This window comes from Aspergillus fumigatus, chromosome 5 (genome assembly GCF_000002655.1).
Source record: "Aspergillus fumigatus Af293 chromosome 5, whole genome shotgun sequence".
Classification (NCBI taxonomy): domain Eukaryota; kingdom Fungi; phylum Ascomycota; class Eurotiomycetes; order Eurotiales; family Aspergillaceae; genus Aspergillus; species Aspergillus fumigatus.
The window spans coordinates 34,196-58,726 of record NC_007198.1 but is presented as its reverse complement, the minus strand read 5'-3'; the positions used below and the strand labels follow the sequence as shown (position 1 = coordinate 58,726).

Here is a 24,531-nt window from a genome sequence, read left to right as displayed (position 1 = left end):
AAGTGCTTCTGTCTCTGCTAATTTAACATTTCTAGTAGCTGCCCGGGAAATAGACCTCTTGAAAAAAGAGTTATTGCGTTATAAAAATCAGCTTATCCTCCTTCAAAGCCAGTAATATGGCCTTAGTGGCCCAATGAACCTGTTCCTAACTAACCTGATGATAGGAACAGTAATAAAGTCAATAGATTGGCAGGATGCGATAAAATAGTCAAAGAATATACAGCTCCCCAATGGCTCATTAAGTCAGCATGCTCAGTCCCTTTCTAATACCTATGGATCCCCTCAGAATGCAGCGAGGCGGTTGAAGGTTATTAATCTCATGAGTATCTCCTCTACCCAGCATGTTCAGTCCACACCATATGTCACTGCAACAGGCCCGTCTACACAACCTGTCAGCCATACGCCATCTTCTGCTTGTACATCGAATACTGATGCTATGTATTCGCCCACTAAGACAGAAGAGCAAGTACCCGATGCCATGTATTCACCTAATATAACGGAGGAGCAAGCATCCCTGAGCTTAACAGTGTTATACTATATAGCTGAAGAAATAAGCAGACTTAGGCAGCTACACCTTGAGCTTTAGGGCTAGGTATTACTATAATATAAGGGCACTGGGGACTGTAATTACTCTATATATTTCCTATAAACTCTATAATAGTAAGGAATTATTTGCAGGATACTCTGATTATATAAATATAACCTATACTTATCCTTAGTAGTACTATAGATGACCCTAGAAATTTATATCTTATTAGATAGTCTGATAAGGGGGATTCTTTTATTATTCTAGACAGGAATAAATTTACTTAGATATTACTCCCTATAATTTATAGTTATAGTAATTTCAGAGTATTTTACTACCTTTTATAGTACTATAAGTAAGATCTTAAGAAGTAATCCTCTCTGTTAAGGTTATAGCAAAGGACTCTATTCAGAGAATATAGTAATCCTAATTTCTAATAAGATAATGAAACTAGGTCTTTGCATATAGAATATTAAAGGAGGAAGACTAAAGTGCCCTTAGACCCTAGATCTTAGTCTTCCCTATTCACTTAGTGTTTATATACACACAGAGAGTCTACTATAGATAAAGATTATATTATAAGTAATATATAGTAAGATAACAAGCCATGCAAGAGTATCTTAGGATTATACTCTAGATATCTAAAGCAGTAATAGATAACTTAGGGAAATAGATAGTATAAGGACTACATTATACCATAACACTCTATAGGTTATAAAAGTTTACATGTAGTAGTGCAAGCTACTTTGCAAAATATATAATTTAATAGGCTCCTAATAGTACAGAATAATTTATAGCTTTAATACTAATAATACATCATAGCAGCATAGTCATTAGCATTTCTTCTGAAGTTAACATATGTAAGGCATTGCCAAGGTGCTGTCGTGAGATAATTTCTTTTAAGTTTCACAACCAAAAAGGGGAAATAGCTAATGTTAAGGGGACAAATACTAACGGTAGACGATCTCCAAGGGCAGAGCTTGGGTGCCACACTATCCTGGATATAGCAAGGGCCTGCGTCCACTGTCCGCTCCGGAATAACCGGCGATAAAAGTACCGCGGCTTTGGCACACCCCCCCAAATTTAACCACGAGGTCGGAAATGATGGTGCGGCCTGAGAGCTGAAGGACGAACTCAATCAACCGCAGTGCGGTGCCAGGTGCAAGTATATGATCAACTTCATCTATAGCATTCAATCATGTTGAACTATCTTAGTGGGTTTTCAAAAAATAAGCATAACTGAGGTGGCGGACGACTGATGGGGGGTTAAAGTTGAACAGGTTTCGGAAAATATCAGGTAACCGTCGCTCGGTTTTTTGAGGCGGGCATTCTTTGCCGTAGGAGCTAAGCGATGACTTCGAGTGGTGACTAAAACGTTAGTCGCTGTGATCAACTCTGCTTTCAACTCCGATCAACCATATGACCGACCCACTATAGCTTACCTCAGGATGGTGGGCCCATATACCCTGTTCAACCACGCGCCCCACGGGACTAATGTAGACCCTTCGATTGTTGCAAACTGGCAATAAATGATGTGATCAAAATGAAGCATACACGTCGGTATCAAGCATGCACACAGAAATCATAGTAATCTTCATCCACATTGACAAGAAGTTACCATGTTTCCGTACTCATTGTTTCGCCCGAGTATATGGTTATAGGCACTATTTTTAAGGACATTGCCAAAAAGGTAATAAAAGCTAGGAGTACGTTGGGAACACGCATATGAGAATGCGGACCGAACGATTCGGGAAGTTCATAACCCATATTATTTTCATTGGAGCAGATTTATCCTTGTACCATTGCATACTCCAGCCTTATTGCTTAGACCAATTGGTTGATTCAACTCGGCGACCGACCATTAAGGAAGTTAATCACGTGATCACAAAGACGCTGATTGGACAGCTCCATTTTCCTGGATCCATAAATCATTACTATGATAGGTCACATTCGTTAGCAACTAACCTTAGTAGAGTTGAGCCGTCGCGAAATTCCACTCGACATTTGAATTAGTGATGCGCGCTGGTACTACAGATTTTGATCACCCCTTTTGATTGGTTAGCCGAATTGAGGTACAAGTGTAACAATCTATCATGTATGTTGACGACAAATATAGCTGGAGGCATGGGGCTTGCCTACTGAGCTGTTAACCTACAGCCGTCTGCTGTTTCTTAGGCAGCATCTTGTAGGCTCTGTTGAATATCCTACCTTCTGGCTTCATAGTGGCTACGAATAATCCAGTACTGACTGGGTATGCAACAACCTGAGATATCCTAGTAGAGCTGGTGAGTACAAAACTCATTTTTTACGTTGAACCTGAGCCTCACGTACGGACCCGTGGTGGCTATGTGGTGTGACGCCTGTACTGGTGGGTCACATGGCACACTGATTAGGGCAGTTCTACTCATCTCTGTTGAGCAGGGCCCTTTCTGGGCCACCACTGCCTGGATATGCTACCAATATTGATCGCGCAAAAACCATATACTTGTGGTCAAATGCTCTATTCCGTAGGTCGCGCTCCTCCGTTACATATACTCCTGGACAGATTAGGGTTACAGATATTTAGGTTCAATTTGCCATCAGGGAGCGTTTTCCAGCGTCAAATCCTCTTTCATCGCGCGTTTAGTGTGCTCTCGAACAAGAAGGAGAAAAAATTATCGCCATGCCGCCCCCTGGATTATTCGGACGTCTGATCCAGAATAAACGCAGACTACTCTGGGAGAAGAGAGAGGGGGTGGATGCCACCCTCATTGTGGCCGATGTGAAGTTTGGGGTTCATAGCATGATTCTCGGGGCAGAAAGTCCTATACTACAATCGCGCTTTCAGGCAAGCCTTCGCAAATCAGGGCTACGGGAGATTATCATCGAAGAAGCGGATATACACACGGTGTGGAGAACTCTGATGCTCATATACCTCGGGTACTACTCCACAAGCCCATGCCCAAAAGTTGCTACGTCAGGTGCGTTCATATCCTCGTCCCACAGTGCTATACTAACAAATAATGCAAGACACACTGCGAGGTGAATCTCTTCATGCATCGGTATACTTTTTGGCTCAGCGCTGGGGCTTATCACAAGGCCTGCAGAAGCTAGCTCTGCGAAATTGCACCGTTAAAGGTCAAAGTCATAGCAGATATACACGACGGAGGGAAAGGTTAGAGGTATTAGATCCTCACTAAACTCTACATTTATCTGATGCGAATGGACTGTTCACTATCGCGTTCTCCTTTTTACTACGGGGTATTATCCTGTTCTTCCTCCTCAGAACTCGTCTGGGTGAAATTTGGCCGAACGCTGTACGAGACATTGCAAATGTAGAATCAAATGAAACTTTACGGGCAGTAGAGCAGGCCCGCAATCTGAGTGATATATTCGTCCTCTTCGTGGGAGGCAATTTCCGTTGTGATGTCCTTCTATCCTATAACTATTGATTTATATGAGCACTAGACCAACACAACTGCGGAACGGCCTGGTGTCTTTGTATCGGCTTGACATCGTATCCGTATAGTCTTCTTGTTACACAAAGTAGTTTCAGCCTACGAGGTGGAATATAGATGGCATTTGGTACTGACGTTTCAATGAACCCATGTTACCACAAAGGGCGAAACAGTTCAAAATATGTATAGTTACAGCAGCAATTGATTCCTAAGATTACGCCTTAAGAGTCAACGCTGTATATGACCCGTCTTTACGAGGCTCGGTGGGAAGAGAAAGAACTCCATCCTCTACATATGCACTAGTAGCTGGGAAGCCCGTCTTCTCAAATCTTGTCATACATGAACTCACCCGCTCTGCTGCTCCGATGATCAACTCCCGGGGACTATTTAAGATCGCGCGAGGATGTTCAACCGTGTGGATATCCAATTGACCTCGGGATATCCCTAGCTATTTGTGTAAGCTCAAGAATGCTGTGCCCAATAGTACGACACACTTGCATGTGCCATTTGCTTGCCCTCCTTGACTAGAGTTGTTGTTTCATGCTGGAGCTACAGTAGCATCTGGTCAACATATCATCAATGACAATGTCAGCCTACTTTGTGGGCAATGTTCGTAAGATAATAATATTTCTCGAAACCATTTTCGAATGTAGAATTAAATAGAGTGAGACTATCATCTGCACTGTTACCCTAGGAAACCCTGGTAGAACAAACTGGAATGTCTGATGAGCCACTTCCTTTCCATCAGGCCAAAAGGTGCTATAGGCAAAGGCTCTGGAAGACAGGCGAGGGTGCTGATGCATCCATTATCATTGGCGGCTTCAGAATTCCGGTCCACTCTTCGATCTTGGAGGAAGAGAGCCGATATTTTTAGAGCCAATTTCGCCGGAGTTTCCAGAAGAGAGGCAGACCAGAGTTGCATTTCGATATTAAAAATGTCAATACGGTGTGGCGAACTTTGGAACTTATGTATCTCGGAACATACTCGAATGAGCTCTGTCCCTCATCTTACCTTTCTGGTAGGTTCCTGTTCTCCTCCATGTCGCTAACCATACTAACAAATACCATAGACGAAGCAAATGAGCTTGCGCTGCATGGGTCGGTATACAACCTGGCGGTGTCCTGGGGATTACCGAACAACCTTCAAGAGATTATCTTTCAAAATTATAAGAATACAGTCGAGAATACCTGGCAGCCTCTCGCCTTTCTGGAGTCCGTTAACATAATTTTCAGTCTTCTGGGGGAGAGCGGTACGGTCCACGGACACGGAATGTCTATTATAACCAGTGATTGGTCAGACCCAGATCGGCTACGAGAAGACAGAATCGCGCAACTCGTTGTCCAGCAACTCGAAACCAGGCGCGAGTCTTTTGAAGACGATTCATCAATAACGTTGTGCCGGTCACTGCAGAATTCCCCCGTATTACTGAGGTTATTTTTGCAGCGTTGGCTAGTATCCCCGGCCCAGGCACCAAAATGTACCTGCCAGGCGTGATGTGCTTGTACTAGTTAGTTTCATTATGGTGACACTAGGGTTATGCAGCTTCCAGACGCTTAGCTATTCGCTTACTGATAGTATACCACCTTTAAAATTTCGAGCAGCACCGTTTTTAGCTACAGTAATTGCTGTCGGGTTAGATCATCATAGATTTGTCTGCCGGTGGACAGTCTACACTCTCCCAAATCGTTTGCCATTACCTTGGTCCAACGACACCGCGACAGGTACCGATTGAGTGGCGATTTGTTTGTAGAGTGAAATTGAGCCTCTATGCCTAATTTGACAATAGAACAGATATTGTTCGACGTATATACATGCTGGTGAAAACCGCCTTACTTAACAACGCAATACGTACCATTCGAAGGGGAGACACAGAACGGGTTCAAGACATTCAAGACATGGGCGGAAAGACAATGTTTCATGAGAGTAAACAGGTGCCCATAATGTATAAGATTGGACAGGGTAATCCCAAAAAACCAAGGGGAGATTGCGACGTGTGTTAATAGACATGAATTTAAATTGGCCTCCTCTAACAGGGAGCGTAATGGAGACGACGGTGGGTAACACGCTCCATAAAAATAGATGCACCAAGAAGAGGCAGGCTCGGTCTAACACCGCGGTGTACCTAGTTGAGAAGCTTATTTTGCTGCCTCTTGTTGCGTTTAGGGCACAAGTCTGAAGCGGAAGTGCCTAAGCCATCCCTATGCCTCGATTGATTGGTGCAGTGGAGTTGCTCTAGGAGGGGAAGGGAGGAAACCGGGAGGCAGAGTTCTTTCCCTGATTCGCGGGGTAGTCGCTGCGCTTTGCGGCGTACGTCCAATTGCCTCTCTTCTTGCGGTATTGTAGCGAAGGTCTGCGTTGGTGGATGAGGGCGTTTCTCTATTTCCACCTCGTGACATGTGAGTTTGGATTTGAGCTTCAATCATCGACCCCACATTTATCGTCAATTTTGCCATCTCATCGGCGATACTAGAGGCCACCGCCGCTGACAGTTCTGTGGAAAAGTCTGCAAATCTCCTGTCCACGTAGGTCTGGACTCTTCCAAATAAAGCGTCCTCATCGATCCCCTGCTGCTCCTGTTGCCCATGGGGCAATGCCGTCGAGGCTCTACTGTCATCTAGTAACTCCAATTCTTCGGCGTTGTCGGGACACGCTTGGTTTGTATACCAAATCCTTTTTGCTTCGGTCCTAGCGGGTATGAGCTGCCCATCCCTTGCGCAAACTCGGCTGATGAGCAACTTTCCCTTCTTGTCGCCAACACCGCGTGCTCGTTTGAATTGTGACGTGACTAAGAACACCGGTTTGTCATATCCTTGAGCGTATATGACACATTCGGCCTCGGAGGTCAGTGATGACGGCGAATCCCCATTCTTTGATAACCGTGTCAAGGGAGCTACGAATTCCAGCCGTAGAAATGTGTAATTCTTGCCGTCCCTCATCCCTGCTGGATCCGTCGCCGTAAAAACACATCTCTCTTGTCCTGTTTCCTCTGATATCCTTTTCCATTCGTCAATTTCAGTTGGGTAGTCACTATACCGTACCAGCTTATGCTGATACAACGTAACAGCCGCACCGTCCTTCTCTTGCTGCACTGGAATTTCAACAAGGTAATAGCTAATAGGAGCCGACCGCCGCCTGTCCGTTCTTTGGGTCTTCTTCTCAGCCATAATCGCGCCGCTGTTGGGCAGCGGATAAGTCCACCACGGCCAATCGTGTGGGTCCCCTTTTGTCCAGGGAATATTCTCCGTTTCAAACGCTTCAGCAGTTTCCCCGGCAGGAAATCTCCTTCCCTTTCCGTAAGTACGGACGCCGGATCTCGGTTGCAGTTTAGGTGAAGCCACGCCAGGCGCCTTGTCTTCGGATGAAGCCACGCCAGGTGCTTCCTCTTCGGGTGATTCCTCTTCTGGTATTTCCTCTTCTGGTATTTCCTCTTCTGGTATTTCCTCTTCGGGTGAAGCTGCGCCAGGTGCTTCGTCTTCGCGTGATTCCTCTTCAGGTTTTGTTTCCTTCACTTGCGCTGCTGCTGCGCCCATGGGTGCCGCTGGCTCTGATATCCCTGGTTGCGGTGCGTCACTAACCTCAATGTCCTCTGTTTCAAGCGCAGCAGGACTGAATGAATTCACCTCTGAACACTTTTAGCACATGAGATGTTCAGGACGAAAGTCAGAGCCTTACTTTTGAGCGCTGCATGCGCATTGTCAATGTTCGCTTTCTCTGCTAGCTCAAGAATCTCCTGCAGAAATTTCTTTGCATCTTCGCTCGTGCCTTTGTATTTGGGCCCCATATCCAGGACTGCAGATTGCCCTTCGAGTATTCGGTTAACTTCGTTCTCTAGATGCTTTTTGATCCTGTCGTTTTGGTTTTTAGTCAGGTCTTGGGTCGCATTTTGTACCCCAGCAGGCAGACTTGCTGGCTTCCCACCCTGCCCAATATGTTCGATCAGACCGGCATTCACGAACTTCGCATAAGCAGCAGTAAGGGGATATTCGCGAGGCGCCATGATGTGATACTGCTTGGTAAGTTGTAGCTGATTATAGGACGATGCTTTTTCTGTTGTTGAAGTTGCGAGTATACAGGGGGACACGGCGTATATTTATGATCGTTGTAGAGATTTGGATCGGTCTTAATGCTGCTTATTGTACGTCCGGTTTTTGCGGGCATGAGAAGATTTATGATTCGTTTTGACTGCAGTGGGAAGGAAAGAAGCAAAATCTATCAGAATGTTGTGTTGGGGCTGCTAGTAATAGTGCAGTTGTTCTTTATGATGCCCACGCATTTCTCGGCACCTGAGGTCAACGATCATATCACAAATGGCTGTCCAGCGGTTACGAGGACGTTTTAGCGCATGTTCCAAGGGAAGAAAATGAATGTTTGCTAGAAAGCGTACTGTGCGGACAAGAACAAAGAAAAATTGTAGAGAAATGAATTTAAACAATAATACACAGCGAGCCCATGCTGATCTATGATTTGGTACGGCTTTGTCTTGACTGACCCTCTTCCCATTCATTCAATCCCTCCGAAAATAAAGGGGACTTGGATTGGAGGGCTCCGATTGTACTCGGCTGTGTTTAAAATATACTGTGCATGTCTCAACTGATCTACAGCTCAATAAGCTTTCTAGGATCACTGGCCCACCGGCTATCGGTCCTGCAGTTACAGCAATATGTTCCCACTGCACGCCCACCACCTGTAGTAAACTGAGATTCCAGTCTTCACTGAGTCTGTCGCGCACAATACAACGACATATGAACTAACGTGATGCTATTCCCACACTACTGTCAAGCTTTCAAAGGCGGAATATTTCATTCAAAATGTAGAATATACACCATAGATATGAACAAAGTTCATAGAGACAGAAATACGGATAATATCATGAAGAGTGACCAATGTGGAATCGAGTTCGCTAATCAGCCAACTAGATAAACAGTAACAGATTCGCTTCCTCCAAGAGGGCGACAGCGCCCGATGGGGAGCATTAGCAGACACATGCAGGACTTCTTGGAGGTAACGAGACCTCCCTTGAAGTCGTCCATTGAAATGATAAGGTCAGAGGAGCAGAATCCGAGCCGTATACCGTACCGTGCTCTCATGGTCGGTCGCTGAAAGGGTCCTGAAATTTTTCCGTAGCTGCTCGGTTCATTCGGGTACGTAACGCAATTGGGGACCCCAAAGGTCTCATGATGCCTTCAGACGAATGGATCGAGTCGCATAATGCGTACGCAGTGGCAATAAGGGAACCACCAGAGGAAGATATATCGACTTGTAGCCATCCTTCTCTCACCCGGTGAGCGGTCAAAAGCACCAATGCACCGGGAGTCAAGGCGCTCTCGTCTTTGTAGTAGTAGGTATTCACGTTGCGAATAGGGCCACCAAAACTGATTTGCTGTATGGCTTTGCTGAGGAGCATATTGAGGAAAGCCCAGTCTCCAGTGGAATCCCTAGTGGTAGGAAACCGGACTTTGGTTCTGAAGTAGGAGTCTGTGGCATCATGAGGCTCTAGAGGTTCAAACATGAAGTCCGACGAAGTGCTGGGAGCGGGAAAAAGAGAGATCCGAGCAGGTTTCCGTAGATTTTGCAATTCAGGTTTCTTCGTAAAATCAAAGTTCACAGTTCTAGGGGATGGGAGATCTGATTCGCTTCTGTGAGACATAGCTTGTTTGACGCCACGATAACTTGAACTTGTAGGATCTAGCTCGCCTTGGGAGTGAAGGGATGAAAGGGTGAAAGTAGGAAATTTGATAAATAGCCGAACTGAATGGGAAGTTGACAAGGATTTCCTTCCTTTATGTGTCGAGAGGTTCCTTCTCGATTAACGAAAGTATTGCTACTAGCATATGGCCTGTGCTCTTTCTGGAATAATATTGAAATAATAGGAAAGGCTATTGGTTAGGGTAGGTATGAAGAAAAGGCGTTATTGATTTTTTTTGACAGACACCTGTTCAATCGACGCTGTTGAGGTAGCTTACCAGCTCAACAGGAAACCACCAGTGGGTGTGGCGCCGTGCTATAGTGTGCCTATTACGGCGACCGGAACTCTCCTAACGGCGACGCACTCATTTTAAACATGGTCAACGCGATCTTTGATCAATCCCTTGTGGTTAGATAGTGCTTTCCCCGGTTTTTGAAAAAGACCTTGGGCTGTGATCTTCTTCCATTAATACCCTGCCGGTTACACTTTATTTCAGTAACGGACTGCTAAGAATACTATCAGATAATGACCATGTTGGAGGCTCTTCCTCTTCCTATACTCGAAACCGTACTGACTCAAGTGAGATACCCTGTAACGATATGCTTTATTGCCTGGCTAATGCGGATCTAGCTTGATATTCAAGACCGGTGGGCGCTCGCGCGAGTCTCAAGGGCCGTGAATTCTTCCGTGCTGCTAATCCTTTATTTCAACTTGCGGATCCAAATGCCCCCCTGGGATCCTCTTTTCGGCATTCGCAGTTTTCTCCACCACCATGGAGAGGGAAACGCGGGGGAGCGACTGAAGCTGGTCAGGCAGCTTGAATTTGCCGGCGGCCTCTGGAGAGGATGCCATTGTTCGCGACTTCGGATCGTATCTCACAAGTCGTACCTTTTTTCTAAAAGCCTGGAGCTCAGCATAAAGCCCATTTTAGACGGACTTTGCGTGGGAAAATTAGAGTCCTTTGTGTACGTTTGTGTATTCTCCACCAGAGACTGCAGCATTCGAGCTGACTTTGCAGTTGGTGTTTTGCCGAAATTCCTAGGGGTATACTAGGCATTCACGGATATATCCCAAACTACCAATCAGGCATACGGAGCTTGAAATTGTTGGCGCCCGATCAGGGTTTTTGTGAAAAGAGAAGACATGGCATGTTTCTGGAAGGGAACGTTGATGGGCTTGTGAGATTGAAGCACTTGAAGTCTCTGAGCTGGACCGGCATCCACAGCCTGAGGCAGCTTAGAGTACTTAGTGCATGTGTCAAGCAGAACGCCGCGCACCTAGAGACCCTGGAACTTGGGTTTGCAGAGCCCGCTCAAGTTGATTCTGCGTGGATAAGCTGTTTGCATGACCGATCAGCATTCCCTAATCTGCGAAAATTGTCCATAGATGGATTATTGTTTCTTCTGACGGACCACGAAAGTGCAACCGCGTCTGCAATATCACTCCCAGGGTCTTAGAACTCAGGTAGATCACTAAGCAAGCTCACATAGTACAATAAACTACTCGAGCATGGACAAACGACTACAGAGCACGGACTGGATCAATAAGAGTTCGCCCGCGCAAGCTCCTAGTGTTTCTTTTACGGCCCTAATGTTACTAATTAGCCTATTCTGTCGATTTAGCCTTGTTAATGGCCCTTATGAATTGGCTACCCGAGACGATACTGTTTGCCATCTCCTTTTTCAGACCGACTGACTACCAGACCTTACCAATCCAGCAGGTTTCATCATCAAAATTTGGGGTTTCAGAAAACCGACCCTCAACCGTCTGTCCCCTTAGATACCGCGATTTCACGCACCCAACCCGCGGTTTGTGTCTGGCTAGGACTACTATGATACATGTATGACAATCCAAGAGCATACACCACTATGATGCTAGTGACCTGCGACGCCTTTTTGAATACGGGCTGGCTTCAACAATCCTGAGGGGTTTTGAAGTGGTATGCTATCTAATACTTGCGGGCAAGGTGCAAGAAAGCTGCGCGTCAGGCGTAACAGCGAATGCATCACTAGCTAAGAGTTAAGTAGCATTTAAGGAAGGAAAGGACCGGTCTTCCAAAGATATTGGGTCTGAAACGTATATGCGCAATGATGAGACATGAGCAAAAAGCATATACTGCCAGTGAGCGTGAGATAGACTTGATACGAGAAATCAGCTGGCACCGTGGCAGAAATCGTTTCTACCGAGCTTGCTACCAACTACTTAAAGAGTTGCAAGAGGTCGTTAGCGAAGTCACAGATGTTCTTCTAGGTCTATATCATTTCAACCCGTCACCCTTTGCCCAGATTGATTATAGCCCTGTAACCGACATCGCTTTCAGGATGCAGGAGATTCTGAGAACTCTGAGTGACCGAGAATCAGAAGCCCTCAATGCTTGGAACGATCTCTGGACAACGGAGGGTGAATTCGATGTCGAACATAAGAGAGCATGATGTTTGAACTTGACTGATTGATAATATAGTTTTCTATCATGTATTCTATTGTACACAAAGCTGATCTTCCTTAGGTGATGTACACATGTTGCGATCTTGACTATTCCCACTCCATTCCCAATAATGTACAGTACTACACTCATGGCTACTTCGCGATTATGATGGTTGCGTAGGAACATTGCAGTGCTGTTCCATCGCATCGGTCCTCGCCACTCATGAAGCGCTACCGTTTGTTCAGCAAATTGTATGTAATCGGTACAGATGCAGAGACTCACACATGTGACGTAGGGACCTCACCGCCGTCACTGACTCTGACGTTTGTTAGGGCGACAGTAAGCCCTCTAACCTCATCGTCCTCCCTTAGCGACTGTAGGCTGTATCTGAGACGTTAGTATTGGGCTCGTAGCATCGCTCCGGAGCGACCGATGCCGAACCTTTCCCTCAAGGGCAAGATTTCTGGGCCCACGAAAGACCCTCCATTTCTGTCTCCATGAATGGTACTAAGGCGGCGATTTCGTCTCTACTCCAGCAATGGGATCTCCACATGACTCTCGTGGGTAGCGGATAGCGGGCAAGTGGCCGAAATTAGTAAATGTCCGAAAGAGAATCTCAACGATTGATTAGGATAAAACTTTGCTGTAGTAAGAGCAACCTCAGTGAAGCGGGTCTTGGAATTGCGCTCTGTTCGTTTCTTTCACACTCTGCTCCCGACCAACCATAGTAGTTTACAAAATACGCAGCTCTTGCGACGGTTCAACTGGGACCGAGGCCAGCGCAATGTGGCTTGCTAAGCCAGACCCGTTTTGGAATAGTATGACGGCTCTACACTGCGATGAAGGTAAGTTGAACATTGACACTAGTGTAGCGCGGTTCAACGTCCTGGAGCCACTCCGGCGTCTCGACCTGTACCCACATCCAGCACCCCAGCTGCGCCTATTATACATACTATGAGTATGCTTTAAAACAAAGTACGTAATACGACGCCCAAGTCTCTCACACTGGTCAATAGTGTGCAGGCTACAGAATTTCCACCGCATAGGAGAATCTTTCTCAGCATAGCTGAATTCTGGCCGGGATGTATTTTCCGAAGTTGGACCTCTGGGCAACAACACATGACAAGAGTAGACGTGCTATCCCCGGTGACTGTCGCAGAACTCTACAGCTTACGTTTGGCTTGGCGACCAAAGTGGATTCTGTAGTGATCTCCGAGTTTCTCTGCGCGAGTCAGAATCAAGCACCGCACGCTTTTTGACCCGCTCGAAAAGAAAAAAACAACAGCCAAAAAAATGAACAGAGACGGAAGAGCGACATTCTCTTTCGTTGCCATTGGAGCTCTTACGCAGATTCCACATACTCACAGGTGCACCAGGTGCACATCTTGAATATAATCCACTTGACAACGCCGATACCATCCAAGACCGAATTAGATCAGTCTCGCTTCAACACTAATTACAATCACAGCTATTAGCTAGACAGGGTAACTACCGTTCGGATTAGAAAAGACAGGTGCAGCTTCCCTGGCGCCAATGACCTCGGGCTTATAAGAAACTTGAATTATGGTTAATTTAACGGGTACCAGGCAGACGTGGCATTCTGAATAGGTATCCTGCTCGCTTGCCGAACCCCTCCAACAGTACAAGCGTCTTCAATACCAATCCAAAAAGATTGAGAGGGTAAGCGCAGGCTTAATGTAGGCCCCCGGTACGGTAAGTCGCTACGCTTCTGGCTACCTCCGCAAGCGTATGTGCGACGGATACCTTTGTTTGTTGGGATGCCGGAGTGATAGGCATGAATACAGTTCAGTACCCCATCCCTCGTGGGGTGCCTAGGAGCTATACCGTCATCCGTAGCTAATCGACAGTCTCGCTTCATCTCGGCCTAAAGCGACACGCGATGGTACACTTAGCCTCGGCATTTCACACGGCCGCGGGGGGAGATATGGGTTTTCAGTCCAAACCAGTCCGTTGGGAACCCCCGGAGGATGAGCAATGCTGGCGCCGTGGTGGGGGGACGACTTGAGACTCGCCGTCAGCAAACGGCAACATTGCCTCAATGCGGGAAGGTTGGCAGCAAGGATAATAAGACTGCATTCGATCCCTCTATAAGCTAATGCTGAGTATCCGTCGGTAACCTTGTGGTGAGAGATCCCGCATATGCTTACACTAACAAAGCAACAGGTGCAATTTCGTACGTCAAGTCAATAGACCCTAGCATAGGCACAGTCACTCGGAGCCGAATGGCGCTCGCGACGAATGTGCTGCGTGTTACATGAATAGGGGTGCGCGATTTACTAGGAGGGCTTTAACAGGGACTCACATGCAGATGAGGACCAAAAGAATAGTAAACCTGAACTTCTCAGCTCGAGGAAGGTGCAACTCATAGATAATCGGGGCAGGTAACGCGATTAGAAGAATGTCCGAAACGATGTTTTGAACTGCTACCGCTATGAATATGGCTGTTCGATCGATGCATTTGCCCGCCAAAGTGACGTTCCATGACTTCGAGATCGGCCGGCAAGCAAAAACAAAACAACACACTATCGTGGTTGACCCAACAATGGTGAGAGCGGTAACCCCTAATAGAGCGCGGCGGAGCCATTTCTTTGCAGTCATTAGGCGATTAAGGAAAATCAAGTGGCTGACCCTAGCTAGACATAGGCCTGTTACAAACAGACATGCGGCGGCAAGAAAGAGCTGATTGTCAGTCTGCTTTAGCGTTGGCTTCAAGCACAGACGAGGGGTGGAAATCATACCTTTTCGTATGTATTTATGGTACTTTCCGCCAGGTACCGTATGTGTTTTCCTAGCCCAGCATGATTGAGAGCATCTGTCCGTTTAGCTTCCTGCGCATAAAACCAAAGCTTGGGCCTTCCGCGACGTACACAGAATCAATGTTTGTGTAGCAGTGCATAAGACCTATCGGGAAGTCAGCTTCAGTTCCTCCGCTCGGCCCGACAGTCGCGTACCCAAGCTGTTGACAAGCACACTAGAATCGCTGTCCCTTTAGTGCGTATCCCACGGAGTCTCCGCATGGCAATGTATGCATTGAGCACGGGAAACGTACAGTCCTCGATGTAGAGCTTTTTGCATGCATGATACTTGGCCCACAAACGTAGCGTCAAGCTGGCTGCACTCACTATTATACCCACAGTTAGTACAACCTGTATGGCGTGATGTAGATGTCTCGTCGGCTCCGTGAGGTCTGTCCCTGCCGCGACTGCGGAGATGCTTCGATGCCTTGAGAGGAACATTTTAACAGGCGAACGACGCGTGACACGACGCAGGAATCACTCACAGCAGAATATCGCAGCCTTTAAATCTCTATATGAGTGCACTATAGCGCTTATTCCATTATTCACTCAGATAGCAACGGACTCTTCGTGCGTAATGATGTGCTTAGCCATGTTAAACGCATGAATTAAAACTTTCAGCGACAATATCTCACCGATAGATCCGTGGAATTGCATCGGATGGTAAAGCCCCTTTTAGTGTCTGCCTGATCCTCGGTCCGTTCAACCAATTGGTAAGTCTAATCGACTCTGGTTTTGGAGGTCTCGTGCAGTCGGAAAGTCGTGACGAACGGAGGATCAACGGCATTCGTCGCATCTCACAATTCACAGTTGAGGAGATCTCGCGCGATTCACAAGCCAATGGGTGCACTCTAGGCTTGCAGCTTCTGGACATGCTGTCTCTTCCCAATTCTTTTACCTTTGGACGACGACAGTTGATCGCCTGAAGATCTACCTACGATCAATTTCATAGTTCTTGGTATTTTATAGATGCTGCACAGCATTTATTGGGCCAGCCATCCTCAACCTCGTCCTCTGCTTGGAGCGGCCTTCAGTGCGCGCATGTGCTTCAAATATGTCCCGGGTTTTTCGGATGCGGGATTCCACGGGACATAATTTGTTGTCGTCTTCGGGCAATCCAACTAGCCTGGACCACGCTGTCGTGTACCAAATGGCGCCGTCGAACGGCTGACTGCTTACAACTGAACCATATCTGAACAGTACTGATCGCCCTGGAGACTAGACAAGAGCCCTCCCTCGATAAAATATATATATGTGTAGGCGCGCAGGGACTTAGGTTATGCTGTCTTGATAAGATTTCTCATACATTCTGCTGGGTTTATGTCCGGACTGCGCAAATGGCCCATTCGGAGTTTCATTTCGAACCGTTCGAGCCACTTCGCGAGGGCATGCATGAGACGTCACATCATGGTACAGCAAAGATACTGATGCTTCATGGTGTGTATTTGATTTACCTGGCTTGCGTGCATCATTGACTGCCTTTATTGACCAAATTGATATAGGCCATGGGCAGTCGGGCAAGAATTTCTATTACAAAACGAAGCATTTTGTCGGTCCTCTTCAACAACTTGCCCTGCAGGAGAAATTTTCAGGTGATGTGGAGCTGTTCTACCCAGATGGTCCTTGGCCTGCTCCTGGAGGTGAGGAATTGGATGTCCGGGCATGGGGTTTCGGTGATTTTGAACACGGTTTGATTAAAGGCTTGGATATATCCATCCTGAAGATTTTAGACATACTAGATCTGTACGGGCCTTTCAGCGGGGTAATGGGATTCTCAACCGGGGCGGCTGTTGCCGCAATTATTGCTTCTATATTGGAGCGGCACGAACGGATCCAGATGTTCATCGGGGACACATCCACGAAGGCAAGCTAGTGCAAGTCTTCAGGGATTTCGGCAAACTCACTGACGCGATGTAGATTGCTCATCCTCCACTCCAGTTTGTTGTCTGTTTCAGTGGCTTCAGACTTGGAAATCTTCAATACGGTTCCCTTTATTCCCCCAAGCTAGAAACACCGTCTCTGCACCTCATTGGTGTACTGGATGCAATGATAGCAGGGCATTTAACGGAAGACTTCAGCGCACAGTTCATGAGTCCAAAAATACAGCGATTTTTTGGTGCTCATTATGTTCCGAAGACGGACAGGACAAATCAAGCTGTCGGCAAGTTCATTCTTTATTGGTGCCGGCAGTCGCTATCAAGGTCCCGTACATACCTGTTGCCGTGGAACTCCATTTAAGTAATGGTAGAACACGAGAAATTCTGATGCAGCCCAAATACAAGGATCCAAAATGACTCTTTGGCACTAGTTCGTATAGCTCTGTTCCGCCTATCCCTTCCTTTCCATTCCTCGTTTATACCCACGCACCAAGTACCAGCAAAATGGCCGTAGAAGCATAATGATCCGCATCGGAGGACGTCGTAATGGTGTATGCCTACTGACCGCCGGCGAGCACCCTGGCTGGTAGTCAACCTGTCCCTCAGTTGAGCTAAGGAGACCGAGAGCTATATGGGGGAGAAGCCCTAGTGCTGGCGGGCCAAAGCCTGGGCCGTACACTCGTCGGTTCGCATTTTACGTGGACCCAAACGAAATGTATGAACGGTTTGGATCCTCCCAGAACTGGTTGCTTATCCAAATCCTTCGGCGCTTTCTCTTCCGGTGCCGCACTGCGATGAGAAATATACCAAGGAAACCACAAGTCCCTCCAGCAACCGCCCCTACCATCACACCGATGGACCTCCCAGACATTCCTTTGTCAAGCTGATCGGATGCTGATGAACTTATGCTGCCTGAATATAACCTGTGTGTTGAAGTAGTGACAGTGATATGGAGTTGCTGGCTGTGAGCAGTAGTCAGTCTCTGTAAGCTCTGAAGTAATGGTGTCGTAATGTGGCCTTGCGGCACCAAGAAATCCGTCTGCACTGGTTTGTCCGCATCTGTTGCTATGTTGATAGAATATTCCGCTGACAATGTACCGACAATCGCCGTCGACTCTGAGGCTACCACCCGGTCTTTGAGGAAAAAATAGGCGTTGTCCGCTGGTGTAGTAATTTGGAGGGAGCCTGACCCAGTCTCTACGAGAGAGAGATTAATGATTGATTTCACTCCAGATTGGCCTACGAGTGAGGGTTCTGGCGTAAATGTCATTGAAAGCCCTCCCAGTACCCCCGCGGTGAGGCCCACACGTTGAGTGGAAGAGGGTTGTTTCCTACCGCTGGGACTTGGCAATATAGATGCCTGGCCTAACCCCGCGGCAGAGGGCGAATGAGCTCCTAACTCAACATTCATATGTTCCGTCCCCTGCATTGTACTTGTCGCCGGAATTTGAAGTACAAATCTGCGATCACTCGGTAAACTGCTGTCCGGAATTCCTTTGGAGCGAGTGATGGGTATATTGTGTCCTTGGGCGCGCGTTCCTCCTGTCGTTGTCACTCCTCTGGAAGAGCCGTAGGGAACGCCTTGACTCAGCTCTACTTGATCAGCATTGGACTTGCTTGTCTGTTGATGCACCTCGTACACTCTAAATTTGGTGTCCCGCCAAGACGAAGAGTCTGAACCGTCCGTGGATTGCGAGACGGAGTATGTGTTGGTATTTGGTATGACATCTCCAAAAGCTAGTGATGATATGTTGGAGAACAGGCTAAGAGGCTGAGGTAGCTGTGTTGGCTGACGCAAGTGCCCCAAGGCCGTAGAACCAATCTCAACATTAACAGACGTGGGCGCTGGACGTATATTAGTAGCACCGGTGCCACCATTGTGGTGGTTAGTTTTGTGAACTCCCGTTGATATGGAAGACAGACGAGGTAACTGGGTGCCACCGGTCACGCTTTTGTCTTCTTGGCTAAAATCCACATGTGAGTGAAATTCTGATAAAGCCGGTGGCGAAGCTTGCTGCCAACTAAGAGGAACTAAGGCAGAATTAGATTCATAAGAGGGTTTTTTTCAATTTGAGCTACATTTGGTATGTACCTGAGGTGGAAGATAATAATTCATGGGTAAAATCGTTCAGAGACGTTGGTGACGAAAAGCAGATTTGTTCCTTGTGAGCGTTAGCAATGACCAGCTTGCGGTCTTTCGTGAGAAATCGGCTGGATCTAATAGCGCTCGCACTGACATTCTGACATAAGTAAATTGGTGCAGGCGTTGGTACCTCATATAGCGGGAACCTTGGCCGGGTCGAATGTGAGATAAGATTAGGCGTGCATATCTTGCAGACAGCCAGAGTTGTAGACCAAGTGCTGGGTGTCTCTGCAGTCATCGGCTGCAAGACCTGAATGCTGAGTTCAGCTACAACGATTTTGAAACTAGCCAAACACCAATAGATACGGTGCAGCACCATTTCAAGCTTACATGCCTGAACGATGCGCCACTGTAGTCCTTCCTTTGAGTAGAATCGTCTCCAAGGGAGAGAGTGTAGGTTTAAATACCCTTCAGCATCTCATAGCTCAGCACTGTAGGCTTTGCAAATGCACAGGGTGCTTGAAAATGATGGGTGACAGTATCAGCTGTGTTTGCGGTTATAGCTTCAAAAACCAAATGCTTAGCTTAAGACTCAAATTACTATGGTAGGCCCGGAATACTAAACTTGACAACGTTGTCCAGGACAAACCCTATCTATGACTAGCAATATGAACAATTCTGCGGTATCCTTAGGAGCCAACATAGCACCGGTAGTCTAGTGAGATATTCATAAATGGGTACAGCCCTGGGGTCATACCCACAGCAGCGAGGTAAGTTTATCGCGCGTGCCTTAAGCGAAGGCGAAATGTGGACAAAATCAAGAATTTACCGAGGCTCTCAACCTACGGATAAAATTGACAGTTTTGACTAGATTATACAAGGATTCTGCAACGTTGACTTTACCGAACCATTAGCAATATTGTAATTGCCCTGTGTCCATATTCCTCATATAGAGAGGGCCCACGAAGATATACTACAGTATACTGAGAAAAGCCCGATCTGAGTCAAGCAGACATCATACTGAGCATAGGTTGAACTCACTGATATTAGCACATGAATTTTTGGATTGTCAAAGGGGTATAAAACCATGACGACTTTGTTATTCTGAGGGGTGGCGTAGGCGATCAGGTTGGGGCCTCGTGGCCACAAAAAAATTGAACGTTTCAACCCGAAGATAATTCAATCGAAGTTGGACTGTTGTCTCCACTAATCTTATGACTCACAGCACATTGGTGCCTGCCATATAGAACCACGAAGCGGACCTCCATATCGGCCTTCGGCAGATTATCAACATAACTCAGGTATTTGATGAGCACGGAATCACAGCCTGAACCAGCCCACCAATGCCAAATCGGGGCGGAAGTTGGTCAAAAGGGTTGAAACACACTCTACCAGCTTGGTCAGAACAGTATTCACCCTAAGCCAGTCTGGGGATTGTATACTTTCTTGGCGGCTGTTGCACAATTGGTGGGTGGGGTGGGAGGAGGTTTAAGCCTGGCCTCGGTCCAAGTTTCAGAGCTAAGGTTGACTACATTTAAAGGGTCCGAAGTTAAGAGTTGCGGAAAACTACACTTCGCTTGCCATCAGTTGTAATACCCCACCGGCCGGACACCATGGAAAGTGGTTCTGAGGAAGAAATTGACATCCAGTACACCGACTGGGAATCTGAGACGGACCCAACGGCTTCGGAGTCCGACGAGGCGTTCATTGTTTATGACGACGAACCTATTGAGATGGAAGACTACGACTCGAGTTATGTCCCTACAGAAAGCGAGGAAGTCGCCTCGTTCACTACCGTCTCAGACTATGGAGAAACATTCAACGAGGTAAGATGACCCTTCCTCGCGGGCTTGCCAGCTACTTATGATGTACAACCCAGAGGGACTTAGGTGAATACATCACAGTACTCGATGAGCGTGAAATAGAGGGTAATGACGGTAGGATGACGGAGCTCCTGTTGAATTTCTGGGCCGAGGAGCGTGTCGCTGAGGAGATCCGAGATCTGCTTCACGTTTCCCGCAATGGGCCAGTTGGATGAGCCAATGATGGGCGCTTAAAACTGGTTCGAGGCTCATTTGCGGAACTCGCAGTTTTCCGACCCGAGATCGAGCGCACATACCCGTCTATTGTACTGGTGAATGGTCTGAGAATTCATATGGTATATGTCCAGGTCTCCCCGCGAGAAATGGGAATGGAGAGTTAAAATATGCGGTATTATTGCTTCCGAGCGGGAAGACACATTTGCGCAAGGGCAACTTCGTGTTTTATGAATATTTTCCGCGTGCATCGTAATAACTTCTTGCAGCATTTCAAGTGCAAGGCACAGTGCCTATGTAGTCATTCTCCAAATCAGTTGAGACACTGTTATTCATTTCCCGCCGTACTGTCAAATCTTTAGCCAAAAAAATATTTATCTACTCTACTGCAGAATGAGATTTTGAAAATAATAGGCAATAGATATTCAAATTCAGTATTTACAAAGGTACCTGGTGCAATAGCATCTTCATGTCTTTCGAGGGACGCAGCTACAGTTAACTCATTTTCCCAGCACACTGGTTGTTAACCAAAGGCGTCACTCTAGACACTGTATTTCAGTATCCATCTAGGGGATCTCTATCCTCTTTCGCTTTTTATATCTATCTTTATTGCAAAATAAGGTTCATTATAGGCATATGAAGCCTTTCCAGCGCTGTGATAAAAAGTAGTGCGGAGGTATATTTGTGGTCCATAGTCCCCCCTGTGCTTGATATACTCACCATCTTCCAACGATGACCGCGAGTGAAGGAACCTAAGATGCACTGATGGCCTTGTTTATCTATCCACCCTCATACATACTGAAATAATGCCACTCAATATCTATTTTCCATCGTATTTGTATACGGGTTTTAATGGGTTTTAGGTCGGCATGGGATTCAGGTATCCAGTCGTACCGCGAGGTGGTCTGACACGTAGTGGATGGACATATACTTTCTATCCTCTTTCTTCTCATGGTTGTATATTTGGAGTGCTTTGGTCATGGTATCAAACTTCCCCTTACTGTAAGCTGGTTAGGAAGTGGAAACGATCACAGGCCTATCGCGAGGCTCAAAGTTTGCTCAGGAAGGTTGGAACGCCATAGTTGGCTTACAGTACAATCTGGTGTAGCGATAAATTCAACGAAGGCGAGGGGGTCACCGTATGATTTATCTCTCTCTCTCTCACACACAGAGACTGTAAAATCTCACGCTTGGAGTTTGACATTCAAGGGAAAAACCGCCCAGCGCATCGTCATTTTTCAGCTCATGCCTGTGTGTGACTTCCAAAAATTTCACCCCTACCCGTCGAACATTGGATGCCCTACGGACTATAGCCGGGCAACTCGCTGCCCGCCGAAAATCTGCATATAAGGATCTGATTCAACTACCTAGCAGACCCTGCCGCAGTCTGCATTGAACTAGGGCGACAGCTGTCAACATGTGACAATCGACCATATCCTTCTGAACCTATCTACTCCTGACCTCTCGCCGCCGAGGCCCAGAGAACTATTGACCGGTTTCAAAGGTTTACCTTAATTTGAACATGGAGAGCATTGTGACTGGCAAGGACTGGGTCGCGCGGGAATGGCATAGTCGACAGCCGCTCAGGGTGGGGTGCTGGTCGCTCTGGAAGGGAGCGGCTATCCGTTATTATCCGTTACTTTGGCTTCCACTTGTTACAATAATCCCTTGATATTCTCCGTCCCCGAAGATGAATCGGACTATTCTTAATCCCAACCTTGAACCAATATTCACGACAGGAAATATTACCCATGATATGATACGGATAGCATATAGGAATTCATGTCCGTCCTCAGGAACCGTGGCAGGATCAGATCTCGTAACCTAGTAAGGGGTATCTTAGCCCCTATCAGCAGGTGGCTTGACGGCGCTGCGCACTGCAGACTGTTATGGAGACTTGCAGGATATGTAGTGGATGAGAGGGGAAAAATTGCTCCTTAGATGCTTATGCACCATCGCAACACCAAGCAGAAAGGTAGCAGCCATTATGGTGGGTCCGACTGCATTCTGTAACGCAAAAAGCCCGATAAGGCAAAGATCCATAGTATATATACCTACAAAAAGATAGTTGACAGCTTCCCAGTAGAGCAAACCAGAAGTTTCCTTATCGCTTTCGAGCACGTATGTTGCTTGATAGGAATAGAGGATTAGGAACACCTTGAACGTCAGCAGCCCGATTGGCAAGATGAGAGGCGACAAAAGGGAAAATATAATGCCTGCATCGCATTTAGCTCTCAATCCGCATAATTTCCAGTGTTCAGTTGAAGTCCTTCATGATATACGCACATATGCAGATCAAATTGGCAAAGACCGGATAGACTAAGCTCCAACGGACACGCTTCATGGAGTGTTCCGCTTGGCCACGTCGCAGGCCCCTCCAAAGGCCGTCCGGCAGCTGGAAGAGTATAGTGCTAGTCTGTACGACAGCCTGCAGAATCAGGTAGGAAAAAAAGTAGTTGCAAGACTTTGGCAGGTTTCGAGCAAGGATTAAGGGAATAGACTGGAATCCACTGACCAGGTCGGGGATCATGGTCGTAATGCCTTAAGAGATAGAAACGACCAAAAACAATTGTACGTAAAGAAACGTGAAATAATGTCTTTGGATCAATGTTTCGACCGAGGAGCCTTCGAAATGGACGAAGAAATTCGATAGAGCGCAGATGATATAAGGGAAGCAGTACATCAGCAATGAGAGCGCTGCTTGAGGAGCTAAGCCTTGTATGGCGCTCACTTGCCATTCGGAGAGATCTGCTAGATCGATGCTTATAGTGTCCAGATAGGAGAGCTGTGACAGCAGGCCAGTCATTGCTATTGGAACTGCCCACACTATTTCCAGGACGTTCAAAATCACAGTGATGCTTATGCTGTGTATAGACCTTTCCAGTCTGCTTTTAAAGATATGTCGCCTGCCATCATATGCTTTATCACTAAGGATATGTGCCTTCATCTTGAATGGCTCGGAAGAGGTAGTCGCCTGTAGTACGAGGTGTGCAGTGAAAAGGCTGGAGAATCGAATTATAGCAACGCTTCGCAGTTTTCTAGCTTCTGCCCGCACCCTGATAACTTGCCATCGTAAATGAGCGCTTGATACTATTACTTGTATCCAACTCTTCAGGTGGGAGATTGGCAATCGCCGTCGTTGAATTGCGGTATTTCTGGCTAAGTCATCGCGCTTCTTCAAGAGTAATTCCAGCTCAGTTTTTCTGGCTGCATGCATGTCTTCCCCGGGGAGGATAACCTCAGTCGGACCCTCGTTGAACCGTGAATAGAGATGAGCCAACAGCTCTCCGTTCCACAGGTCTGGAGGAAGTTCAGTGACAAGCACGCTCGTGACTGCCTGCAGTCGGGAAGAACGATGAAGGTGAGCCTGTCGGATTCGCACGATGACCTTGAATTCACGAAAAAGGACGTAGCATAGGTGCACGTTCGCTAGAGTTGCAACCAAGGCTGTGATCCAATACCTGCAGTTCTCTCCGTTCGTGACGTTTGCGATACTAAACCTATCCAGCCCAGAAGTGCTCTGACTTCTAGAGGTGTAATTCACAGGCAATAGTACTGGTAGAGCCAAAAGAGCCATCGGGAAGAGAAGCTTCAGGGCTGTGTGTAGCAGTCGCAGAAACAAATAGCAATCCAGTCCGTATTTG

The 24,531-nt window shown here is 46.9% G+C and overlaps 6 protein-coding genes across 6 annotated transcripts; 3 read left to right on the top strand and 3 right to left on the bottom strand.

Moving 5' to 3' along the window:
* Nucleotides 1–6,162: 6,162 nt before the first annotated feature.
* AFUA_5G00230 (uncharacterized protein) lies at nucleotides 6,163–7,961 on the bottom strand (the record flags this gene model as incomplete). Its single annotated transcript, XM_743224.1, has 2 exons — nucleotides 6,163–7,586; nucleotides 7,637–7,961. The coding sequence occupies 2 exons, from the start codon at nucleotides 7,959–7,961 to the stop codon at nucleotides 6,163–6,165; spliced, it is 1,749 nt and encodes a 582-aa protein (XP_748317.1).
* Nucleotides 7,962–9,047: 1,086 nt separating this feature from the next.
* On the bottom strand, nucleotides 9,048–9,611 carry AFUA_5G00220 (uncharacterized protein; the record flags this gene model as incomplete). Its single annotated transcript, XM_743225.1, has 1 exon — nucleotides 9,048–9,611. The coding sequence occupies one exon, from the start codon at nucleotides 9,609–9,611 to the stop codon at nucleotides 9,048–9,050; it is 564 nt and encodes a 187-aa protein (XP_748318.1).
* Nucleotides 9,612–11,737: 2,126 nt separating this feature from the next.
* On the top strand, nucleotides 11,738–12,301 carry AFUA_5G00210 (uncharacterized protein; the record flags this gene model as incomplete). Its single annotated transcript, XM_743226.1, has 2 exons — nucleotides 11,738–12,050; nucleotides 12,267–12,301. The coding sequence occupies 2 exons, from the start codon at nucleotides 11,738–11,740 to the stop codon at nucleotides 12,299–12,301; spliced, it is 348 nt and encodes a 115-aa protein (XP_748319.1).
* Nucleotides 12,302–16,228: 3,927 nt separating this feature from the next.
* On the top strand, nucleotides 16,229–16,764 carry AFUA_5G00200 (uncharacterized protein; the record flags this gene model as incomplete). Its single annotated transcript, XM_743227.1, has 2 exons — nucleotides 16,229–16,328; nucleotides 16,394–16,764. 2 exons carry the CDS (start codon nucleotides 16,229–16,231, stop codon nucleotides 16,762–16,764), a joined length of 471 nt encoding a protein of 156 aa, XP_748320.1.
* A 3,700-nt stretch (nucleotides 16,765–20,464) lies between these two features.
* On the top strand, nucleotides 20,465–20,889 carry AFUA_5G00190 (uncharacterized protein; the record flags this gene model as incomplete). The annotated part of the gene is made up of 2 exons (XM_743228.1): nucleotides 20,465–20,677; nucleotides 20,731–20,889. 2 exons carry the CDS (start codon nucleotides 20,465–20,467, stop codon nucleotides 20,887–20,889), a joined length of 372 nt encoding a protein of 123 aa, XP_748321.1.
* A 1,885-nt stretch (nucleotides 20,890–22,774) lies between these two features.
* AFUA_5G00180 (putative DUF221 membrane protein) lies at nucleotides 22,775–24,104 on the bottom strand (the record flags this gene model as incomplete). Its single annotated transcript, XM_743229.1, has 3 exons — nucleotides 22,775–23,103; nucleotides 23,174–23,387; nucleotides 23,445–24,104. 3 exons carry the CDS (start codon nucleotides 24,102–24,104, stop codon nucleotides 22,775–22,777), a joined length of 1,203 nt encoding a protein of 400 aa, XP_748322.1.
* Between the last annotated feature and the right edge of the window lie 427 nt (nucleotides 24,105–24,531).